Below are 11,691 nucleotides of genomic sequence, written 5' to 3'. Positions count from 1 at the left end.
TTGTGCCTGTCGGACAGCGCAGACGCCATGTTTTCCGCCTCTGTGGGCGCACACCTGCGCTCCCGAAGTCTGCCCAGAGACGGGAGCCGGATGATAGACAACGGGCATAATGATAGTGATGATGAGGAGGAGCTTTCCCCTTTTAATGCTGAAGACTTCCTGCCTGGACCCGGGGAGCTGATTTTAAAGGATGAAGAGGAGAGCATGGAGGACCAGTCCATGTCCGAACACCAGCTGGGCCTCAAGTACCAGCAGCTGTCAGAGAGTCCGGAGCGCAGCTGGATGCAGAGGACCAGATCCCAACTGCCCAGGAAGGTCGACATGGGCAGCTGTGAGATCTCATCCAGTTCGGACACCTTCAGCAGCCCTGTCCATTCTGTCTCAGCTGCAGGGGTGCTGGGAGGCCAGATGGACCATAAAGACGACCACCAGTCCTCAAGTGGGAACTGGAGCGGGAGCAGCTCCACCTGCCCCTCACAGACATCAGAAACAATCCCCCCGGCAGCTTCTCCGCCGCTGACGGGCTCCTCACACTGCGACTCTGAGCTCTCCCTAAACACTGCCACGCACGCCAACGAAGACCACACCAGCTTCATGCTGGACCACTACCAGGGTGTCAGGACCCAGCGGGCGGGCTCCTTCTCCTCCACAGCTATGGACATATTAGAGGAAGCAGGGTCGAGCACTCCCATCGAGGTGGAGTGGAGTTACTCCCACCCGGACCCTCAGCGCTCGCAGGACTTCAGCCCCGAGCCGAGCAGAGAGGCGGAGAGCAGCCTGGGCTGCCCCAGCTACACCAGCATGGCCACCTGTGAGAGCAGCTACTCCGACAAACCGCCGTCGGAGAAAGCTGACACCGTCTCACACTACTCCGTAGACACTGAAGGCTACTACACCTCAATGCACTTTGACTGTGGTATAAAAGGGAGCAGAAGCTTCACTTATAACTATGCAGCCTCCGGGTCTGATTGTGGCCTGTCTGACTTCAGCGGTCACATGACTCTGGGGAGGCGCTGCCTCTCCTTACGAAAACCAAAGGCGAAGCCGTGTCCGCCTAAGAGGAGTTCATCCTTAAGAAAAATATGCAGTGAGGGACACATCCCTGACAATAAAGAACCAAAGATTACCTGCGGGCAGCAGCTTCCACTGTCTTCCAAGGAGAGGAACCTGCAGCTGGTTTTGTCTGGCTCTTCAGGTCATATAGACAACTCTTCACTCAACAGAGAGCCCCTTGTGGTGTGGGGGGTCGAGGGCTCAGCTGATCTGCCTGATTTAGGCGTGTTTAGCTCCACAGATGCACATTCGTTTAAAGACGACGGGGTTGTGCAGTCGGATTATGCAGATCTGTGGCTCCTGAATGATTTAAAATCCAGCGACCCTTACCGGTCTTTGTCCAACTCCAGCACGGCCACAGGTACGACTGTCATCGAATGCATCAAGTCACAGGAAAGCTCAGAGTCTCAGACGTCCCAGTCCGGCTCCAGAGCCACCACACCCTCACTACCATCAGTGGAGGGAGACTACAAGCTAACATCTCCGGAGAAGCTGGCAGGCCTGGCGAGCCCGTCCAGCGGCTACTCCAGTCAGTCAGAAACCCCCACCTCCTCCTTCCCCTCCGCCTTCTTTCCCGGGCCGCTGTCGCCATCCAGCGGCAAGAGGAAGCCCAAAGTCCCAGAGAGGAAGTCGTCTCTTTCGTCGCTGTCGCTGCAGTCTCTCTCCTGCAGGGACGGAGCGGCCTCCAAGAGAGACCTGGAGCTGCCAATAATCCCCCCCTCACACCTCGACTTAAGTGCCCTTCACGGTGTCGGCAACAAGGCTTCATCTTACAGGAACCAGATTCAGATGCTTCACCAAAACAAACAGAAAGCTGCAGTGTCGGCTAAACCTGCTGCACCACCACCACCACCACCTAACTCAGAGGTGTTCCATTCCATGTCCATCACACCCACAGTGCTGCACTCAGTCCAGCTCCGGTCCATCAGCAAGCAACATGAAGGAAGCCATGAGGACAAAACCACGTCCAAATGTCCCTCTGTGAACTCGGCTAGCTCACTTTCCTGTAGTAAATCTGTGGAGCTCAAGAGTCCCCTGTTATACAACTCACATCAACGTCACACACCCTCTAAGGGGTCATGTGATTCAATGTTTACCTCAAATGAAGAGCTTGCAGATGGAGAAGCAGCATGTCACAATGAGGACAGAGAGGCTCCTTTGGAGAGTATGACAGCATTCAGGCTGCAGGCAGAGACTTCATCGGACGTCCCTGAGAGGATCACAAGACATGAAGGAGAGATGGTAGAAACACTGGTCTGCTCACAGTCAGAGCCTCTGCAACAGCAAAGAAGTGAAGAACAAGAAGAACAAGAAGAAGAAGAGGAAGAAGAAGAAGAAGAAGAAGATGCAAGTCCTCCTCTCTCTGTTCAGCACGGTTCACCCAACAGAGCCAACGGTCTTCATAAAGTGCCTGCTGCTGACGGCCAGTCAGAGGAAGGGAGTGCAATCAGCGATGAAGGTAGCAGAGAAGTGGACTATGAGTCATCAGTCGCTTCAGCTGAAAGTGTCTCTCAGGACGTCAAGGAGGAGTCCACAGCAGAGACAAAGGATTATTTCAGTAAAGGTACATTATCACTGATACGTGTTATGTTTGTTGTGAATCTTGTCATTTGTGTTCATGTACACCAGAGGTTCCCAACCCCCCGGGCTGCTATTCTGTCACACAGCATTTGCTCATGTTCTGTTTAGTTTTATAAACTCACCTACTCTCTGCAACCAGAGCAAAATGATTCTTAAGGTTTAAAAAGCAGGCAAAGTTTGTAGCTTTAAAAAAGTTAGACTCCATATCAAAAAGTAGGTGAGAAATTTGTTTCTATGGTGTGTAAAAAAAAAAAAAAAAGTGCAGGAAATATTACTTCCAAAATGCACTCTGCAGCCACTTTATTAGGCACACCTGTTCAACTGCTCATTAACACAAATATCTTATCAGCCAATCACATGGCAGCAACTCAATGCATTTAGTCATGTAGACATGATGAAGACAAGCTGCTGAAGTTCAAAGTGAGCATCAGCATGGGGAAGATGATTAAAGTGACTTTGAACGTGACATGGTTGTTGGTACCGGACGGGCTGGTCAGAGTATTTCACAAACTGCTGATCATACACAACCATTTCAGAGAATGGTCGGAAAAAGAGAAAACATTGAGTGAGCCTTGATGCCAGTGGTCAGAGGAGAGTGGCCAGACTGGTTCAACAGTAACTTAAATAACCGCTCGTTACAACCTCATCCAACCTTGAAGCTATAGCAGCAGATGACCACACTGCTATTTTATTAGGTACACACTTACACCTAATACAGGTGCATCTCAATAAATGAGAATATCATAGAAATGTTTATTTATGTCAGTAATTAAATCCAAAAAGTGGAAATAACACATTAAATAGATCCATTTCACACAGAATGAAACATTTCATGTCTTAATTTATTTAATTTCTTCTAATTATAATGATTATAGCTTAAATTTAATGAAGACCTAAATTTCAGTGTCTCAAAAAAAATGTAATATTACAAAAGACCAATTACTGTAAATGGACTTTTCCATCATATTCTCACGTATTGAGATGCACTAGTAAAGTGGCCAGTGAGTTTTTTAACTAAAAGCCCAGCACTTTTCCAGCTATTGTTCTCATTTTTTTACCTCCAAAAAACTATGTATAGTTTTATTCTTTCTCAATACGAAATATGCTTATTCTTACACTTTATATCTCTTAGTTCAGTTCCGTTGTGGTGCTAAGTCCTGATTGGTGCGCTGAAGTTTTTCCAACTGAGTCCCAAACACTTAAAACTAAAGAAAGGGGAAAGAAAGGATGTGGTATATCACTTTCAGTAAGAAGCTGATTGAGAAAATATGTTTTCAGAGCCTTGAATAAGTTTGAGCTCCTGCCTTCTTTTTAAAGGGTCTCCTGCTCAAGACGTTGGGAAGGACTGATGTGAAATCCACAGTATGCAGTGTTTTGAGATTTTGACTGATTTCTTTCTCCAGACTCTCCACCCAGTGATAGTGCAGTGTCCCCTCTGAGTGATGAGTCGAGACCAGACGATGACAGTGTGTTCCTGTCCCCCACCAAGGCTCGGACCACTGAGGATCTGTTTGCTATGATTCACAGGTAAACACTTTGGATATCAGCCTGTTTGTCTTCACTCTGAGTTTACAGATCAGATTCTTAACTTGCTTTCTTTATTTTCAGGTCCAAAAGGAAAGTGTTGGGCAGGAAGGATTCTACTGAGCTGAATGTGAGGAAACGCCTCGGTGCTGCATCAGGGAACACGCCATCACCACCCAGCAGCACTGTGAGCTCCCCGCTCCCACAGACGCCCCCCTCCTCCGCTGTGACCCCACCAGGCCTGCACAGACACTCCGGGCCCATCTACAGGAACGCAAAGAAGTCCAGCACCTCCAACGAGGAGTTCAAACTGCTGCTGCTGAAAAAGGGCAGTCGCTCTGAGTCCAGTTACCGCATGTCAGCCACAGAGATCCTCAAGAGCCCCGTCGCTCCTAAATCTCCTGGAGATTTTCTGACGGAGTCCCCCAGACAGTCCGAAGAGCCCGCCTCTCCGCTGCAGCAACAGCAGCATCCATCAGGACCAGATCAGCTCTCCAGCCCCTACCCCAAAGCCAACGCCGAGGGCTTCTCCCCAAAATCCTTCCCCACGTCCGCTGCTTCCAGGCAGGGCCGCTCCAGAATCCCCCCGCCCGCCAACAGCAGCCGATACGGCATGCGCAGCAGACTGTACTCGGTGCCCATGCAGGCCATCTCTGAGGGCGAGACCGAGAACTCAGACGGAAGTCCTCACGACGACCGCTCGTCACAGGGCTCCACGTAGAAAAACAGTACAAGTGTCAAAAAGGTATGAAATGATTTTTGTTAGTTTACAGTGAAAACAAATGGACCAGAATGAGTTCTAATATATATGAGACGTGGTGAGGGCGTTGAGGTTAATGTTAATGTTAAAGAACATTAAGGAGTTTGTTTTTAAAAAATCATGAATTTACTAATTGTGGCTGAGTTTTATAGATGTTTCCATTGGGTTATTCTGTGGAATCTGTGTTCAAAAATATTTTATACACACAGTTTGTCAACAAACAAAAAAAAACTACAGAAGCCCAGATAAGCATGTGAGAAAATTCTGGTAATCCATTTCCTATGTGTGTGTTTTCAGGTATTTTAGTGACTGTTTAGCTATGAAATGAGTCAAGCAAATATTCTCAGCAGAGTTGGGTCTTTGCTTTTACTAGTTACTACTTTACTAGATTTTAATTTATGAAAACAAGTGGGAAATAAACTTTGGCAAGTGTTTTTTGTTGTAATACTCATTTAGGCCCCCAAGAAAATCAGCATGAGTTGAGAAAAGACTCAAACTGAAAAAAAACCTGTTTTCTTCCAGGTGAGTTTAGCTGTCGAGAGTGCATGGAGCAATTAAAACTCATCTGAAAGAAAAGTGTATATTTAGAGCATGAGATAGTGGTGCACTTCTGCCTCTTGTGGCCGAAATGGATATAACAACAACAAAATAATTCTGTATGAAAAATGAACATGAAAAAAAAAATGTTTTTTTTAACCTGCCAGAATTTTATGATATTAATTGAGGAACTTGGCAAAATCATTTTTATTCACCCATTTTTTTAGTCAAATCACAGGAGAGAAAACTAACTTAGAAAATAGATTTTTCTTTACTCACTTGCCTCTCTGGGCTTCCATAAAAAACTCATGATAAGAACACCTTAGAAACAGGGAACCAGATTATTAAGCATCTGCATTCTGTAGAAAAATATGATCAAAGAATATAAATTAAAAAACACGATTCTACAGGAATAAGCAGGCTTACATAGTTCCAAAATCTATTATTTGGTTGGTCTATGGCACATGAGCCACACATTAATGTTACATTTTAGCTACTCTGCTGTCAGATTTCTCCAGATTTTAAAACAATTCTCACAGTTTTGACATTGACATTTTTATCTTGTAAAATATGAAAAATATAATAAATTAACTGTTTGTATTCTGTGAATACCTATGCAATTTGACACACAGTTCTTACATTTCTTCAAGCCAATAATAATTTTGATACTCCCCAATCAGGACTGACACTGTGTGAGAAACAGCAGTGGACTGAAAACGTGAAGCCTCAATGCATCTATTGTGTTTTTTTATATAAATATTTTACTCAGTCCTTTTAAAAGCGTATTGTAAATGATACTGAAGATAGCAATATTTTAAATTACAATTACAATTTACAATTTAAAATACAATATTTTAAAATTCTCACGCAATAATATGAGAGGTGACAAGAAAAAGTCAAAGCCAAGCACTAACTTGACAATCTTAGCAGACGAGAAGGGAGCAGGTGTTAACAGGGGAAATGAAAAAGTGATCAAAAAAAGTCAGAGGTGGTGAAACAGGAGAAAAAAAGAATAAGGAGGTTTTAAAATAAAATGTGATAATGGTCATTTGTGGTTTGCTGACTCGGTGTGATTACGAATTGTTGAAAGAGGCAAGTGGAAAGTGTTCAGGAGGATCAAAAATGCCTTATTTTACTCTCAACAAGAGACAGTAAGTGACAAAGCAGCTTCAGCAAGTGGATGGAGGACGTAGGGTTAAACACGGAGCCAGGTTATCATCGATAATGAAAAGAAAAAAAGTTCTGCATTTGGGGCATTTGCTGCTATTTTGTACCAAATGCTTGTCTATTTTATTCCCCCTTCAAAATAAAAGCTGCCATGGTTTCATATTTTCTGTGTCACAACAGTCTAAATATATTTATTTTTTATAACTGACACAGAAAATCTCCCTAATTTGGTTTAACCTAAATCTAAAAAAAATGCAATGGTATAATTAAATGATAGCATATTTTATCCAGATAGTTATTTTGTTTATAAGAGAGTTATTTCAGACACTGTCTGCAGAGACAAATAGGAACTCATTAATATCATTTAAAGATGAACAGTCATAAGCTACAAGTGAGGTTTTAGTGTAACCCTCCACATAATACATAATAATATTATAAATATATGGTGTTTAATGCAGTGATGGTGCTCAACCATTATGCAAAAAGTCTATGTAGCCATACTGCCCTATGGAAGACTGTTGGTCCCTATAGGTACACTGTAAATAATAACTTGATGATTTTGGCCTTAAAGATCCTCCATATAATGACATATAACAGGGTACACTATGGGTTATGTCTGTGAACATTCATTCCAACCTTCTTTTCTTTCACTCTTTTTGTTTTTTTGCACTGATAAAGTTTCACTTGTCTCTTGCTGTACCTGGAGATATTTATAGACCTTTACATGGAGCTGTTTGACTTTTCCTTGAATAATATCCACACTCTGAGTACGCTTCAGGAGCGGAGTAGATGCTTCTGCCAAAGGCTAGAAAAACTGTTTCTCTCTCGACTGAAACATAACTAAAGAAGAACAACAGCAGCGTAACTTCTGGTACTAGATGAATTTAACTTGGACTTCAGATCTGTAGGTATCAGCTTTGTATAATTTTTTTTGTACAAACTTGTAAATACGATAACTTTTGGAATTGTCACAAAGGTTGTTGAATTGTTTCTTATGTATAAAAAAAATGTTTTCAAAGTTTACATTGATTTCAAACCTTTGTATATTTTTGAGCTGTGGAACACTTTGTCTTGTATTTATTTTTTAGTAAGCATTGTGGAAATCCCATAGTAATAAATCCTATCAAAGCCAAGTGCTAGCACGACAGGCTGCTTAGCAAATGTGTATAAGAAGACAAATAAATGTGACTGCCTTGAAAATTCATCTGTGGGTCAGCGGTGATGTTAATGCTCTTATTTTAGAGGTGTTATACTAAGTTTTTACTGAGGACAGCATGATTTATTTTAGCAGAAGATACTGCATTTGACTGCGATTAAGATAAGATAAGATAAAATACCGGTAGAACTTTATTAATCCCAAAGGAAATTCTGGTTCCAGATTGCTCCAGAGTAACAAAAAACAATTCCAAAAACAAAATACAATATAGAATAATATAAGGACAAAAAAAACAAAATAGGTAACAATAAAAATACAAATATAAATACAACAATATAAAAATAATAATAATAAAAATAAAAAATAAAAATAATGAATAAATTAATGTAATTAATAAAATAAAAATATATTTACATTACAGTGGTGTAATGTAACTAAGTACACTATCTTCAGTATAGCATATAAAACGTAATGCCATTTTATACTTTGTACCACTAGATTTATTTAACAGCTGTTACAAAACCATTTAAGATTGCATTAAAATAAACGTATCACTTTTTGAAATATAATAAATTATAAAAAAAATTACCCAACAGTATGTGAAATGATTAAAAAAAAGTTCCAGCTGCAACAGTAAAATGCTCACTACTATGGAGGTAAAAAATAAATGAATGACTCGATTGATAAATCAATATGCCTTTGAATGGACCAGCATATATTAAAAATGTAATTACTAATTGATACATAGTGACATAAATTAATATTTCTGTTTTAATTGTATTGATTTTGTATTAATTCCTCTTTTTATTTACTTTCAATTTGATACTTAAGTAACACACGTACTGTAATTAAGTATTTTTACACTGCAATGTTGCTTCTTTTACTTAAATAAGTAAGTAGCCGAATAATTCCTCAACCTGTGATGGTTCTTTTATATTAAATACAGGCTTCATGTGGCTTTTCTTCTACAAATTGTCTTCAGAAGAGGTAATAACAACAGTTTTTACTGTGCTAGACTGCAGTGTCAGCGTTGTTTTCAAAAGATGGCGCCACATCTTACAACAAAAAGACACTATAGAAGAATTTGGCTCTGGGTTCACAGGACAGTAGAATTAGAAAAAGACAATATAAATAAAGAGTAATTAAACATGTATGTGCTAAATTAGAACTTAAAGAGCACTTAAACATCTTCTCGATTCATATATAAAGCATATATTTCTTTGATATTGTAAACAAAATTGAGAGTTTTTTCATGTAACAATATACTTCATGTGCTGGGTTTGTTGTTGTTGTGTTGTTGTTTTTTTAACTAGGCAGTAAATTAAAACCATAGAGGTTATGAACAATATTTGGAATCACAAAAAATGGCACAGCATCCACTAATTTAAGAAGAACACTAGAGGGTGTTGGGTAATTCAATGCAAATTGGGTGTAATTTAAATTAGGCTTCTTTGTGTCCTGGCCAGAGATATTTAAAAAAGATAAGATGAGATAGAACATTATAAATCCCAAAGAAGAAAACAATGAACAAAATAGGTTAAAAAAAAATGAATGAATATAAAAATAAAAAATAATAAAAATAAATAAATGGGGCGTCACACTGGTAGAACGTTACTATTAAGGCCGAGTCCTTGCTGCGGCAGAGCCGGGTTCGAATCCGGCCTGTGCTCCCTTTGCCGCATGTCCTCCCCTCTGTCACCCCCTTTCTATCTGTCACTTTCAATAAAAGCATGAAGAATACCAAAAAAATAATCTTAAAAAAATAAATAAATAAATGAATGAATAAAAATAAAGAATTAAAATTTTACATTTTAAAATTATTTTTTTTTTTTTTACATTAAAGTGGTGTAATGTAACTAAGTACAATGCCATTTTATACTTTGTCCTACTACATTTATTTAACAGCTGTTACAAGGCTATTTAATATTTGCATTAAAATATAATAAATCATAAGAAAATATAACAATATAAAAATAAAAGTGTCTAAGGAGTTAAGTGAGTTTGGTGCAGATGACGTGACAGGATGTAATATACATACAGATATATTGCACATGATAATGAACATAATATAGTCCATGGTAAAAAAAACAAAAAACAACAACATTTAATTTAACCCATTTGAGCTGGTTCCTCTCAACAGAACAGACTGGAGGCTTCGCTGTACTGTAGTTATTAACATGTCATGTCTTTCTGTGTTGTGTCACTTAAAGCTCCACAGTCTGTGTGAATTGTCTTTGTTGCTCTGTCTAATGTCAGATGGACAAAAACGCCTTGTTCTCTGTCTCTGCATTTCAACTGAGCTGAGATTGTAAATGAAGAAAAAAAAAAGGTAAACAAAGCCTCGGACTGTTTGGTATCTCATGTGGGTACCCATGGAGGGGCACAGTGACCGTGAACCCTGACCTCGATGACCTGACCTGACCTGACCTGACTTGGCATGACACGAGAGGTAGGTGGTGCAGAGCTTTTGGTTCTCAGGAGAAAGATCACAATAGTATGGTGCCCAGACCAAGAATGAAATAAAGATTAAAAAGCTGATTTAAGTCAGCTCTACCGCACTTAACCATGAGGAATTGTCCTACAAGCTTTGATGGTTGATGACTACAGAAATGTCTTTCTTCCAGTGTTTGTCTTTGTGTTGTACATCAGGCTTTGTGTCATTATTTGCCTTCTGGCTCTAAAGACAGTACAGTACATATTGTATAGGCCTTAAAAGCTAATGTGAGACCAACATGACATCCTCTGCTGAAGATGAACACGAACAAAAGCAAGTAAAGACCTTCAAAAGAACACAAAGCTTCCCAGAACTCACTCACTCGCTGAACATGTTAGGGACTGCGTGTAAAGTATTAGATGGGCAGGAGGGTGGGAGTCAGAAAAGAGACAGGTCGAGGAAAACATGAGGGCTGAGAAGAGCAGGAAATGACCCTACTTCTCACTAGATTTATTAACCCAGTACCCATTTTCTGTTAATCGTCTCAGTCACTGGTTTGATTCTTTTTCAAAACAGTGTGATGCTTATTTTGTAAATTGTATCGCATTTAAAGTAAAATACCAACAAGTTCTCTAACATAAACGTCAGAAGAGGTGGTGTGTCACTACCACAAATTACGGCATGTAGGTACGTATCACGGCTCGCTGTACAACGCATTATAAAAATAGCTCATACGTATGGTCCACGGTTGTAAAAAGGCTGCAGTTTCTGTGGATTTATATTGTAAAACCACAGACCTCGGTTTAGGTAAAAAAAATCCTGGTAAGGCGTTAAAAAAGACAGTTTAAACAGTAAATAAATGTACGTAAATGCTTTAAGTGAAGTTGTTACAAAGGTCACGTGACTGCTGCAAGTTACGTAAAAACCCATGATTCACGTAACTTACATAAACAAAGCAAATTAAGTTAAAAATGGTTTACTTTTGTTTTCACACAGGACGCAAACCCCGCTCTCCTGGGTGAAAGTCCACCGTTTGTTCGACCCATCCTCCACCCTAATGCGTTCTGCCCTCAGCAAGATGGCGACAGACGCATTACAGCGGACGGTGAAATATGGAGACATATCGTGTTTTTCACTGCCTGTACTCATGACCTATATTGACATTTCTGATGGGAGAACAGGCTGTAAAATACACACTGAAGCATATGATTTAGGTCTATCTTGTGATTGACAAGTTGCTAGTATGGTACATTTGGTTTTAAGCCTTTGTTTTGCTAGCCTAAATTAGCATCCATATCAATATCAAAGTTAATGTGAAATAAAGATGTGCCTTGCTAACCAAGCTAGCTAGTCAGCTCTAGCATTAGGCTGATAACTCACTCCTCCTCAGCTGCACTCCCTCGTTCAAATACATTCTCTTCTGGCTCTAAAATAGATGGTGAGGGCTAAAAAAACAAGATGGCAAACAGCCAAAATGCT

The 11,691-nt window shown here is 40.3% G+C and overlaps 1 protein-coding gene across 1 annotated transcript in view; it reads left to right on the top strand.

Moving 5' to 3' along the window:
- Positions 1–7,826, top strand: part of nhsa (Nance-Horan syndrome a (congenital cataracts and dental anomalies)) — a 72,314-nt gene extending 64,488 nt beyond the window's left edge. The window contains exons 7-9 of the mRNA XM_059341301.1: positions 3–2,617; positions 4,038–4,161; positions 4,243–7,826. Coding sequence (XP_059197284.1) covers positions 3–2,617; positions 4,038–4,161; positions 4,243–4,879 — 3,376 coding nt within the window. The 3' untranslated portion in view covers positions 4,880–7,826. The remainder of the gene's footprint in view (positions 1–2; positions 2,618–4,037; positions 4,162–4,242) is intronic.
- The last annotated feature ends 3,865 nt before the right edge of the window (positions 7,827–11,691 follow it).

The sequence above is a fragment of the Centropristis striata genome, chromosome 9 (genome assembly GCF_030273125.1).
Source record: "Centropristis striata isolate RG_2023a ecotype Rhode Island chromosome 9, C.striata_1.0, whole genome shotgun sequence".
In the NCBI taxonomy this organism is placed as follows: domain Eukaryota; kingdom Metazoa; phylum Chordata; class Actinopteri; order Perciformes; family Serranidae; genus Centropristis; species Centropristis striata.
Note: the sequence above shows the minus strand (reverse complement) of the source record. Positions and strands in the feature narration are given on the sequence as shown.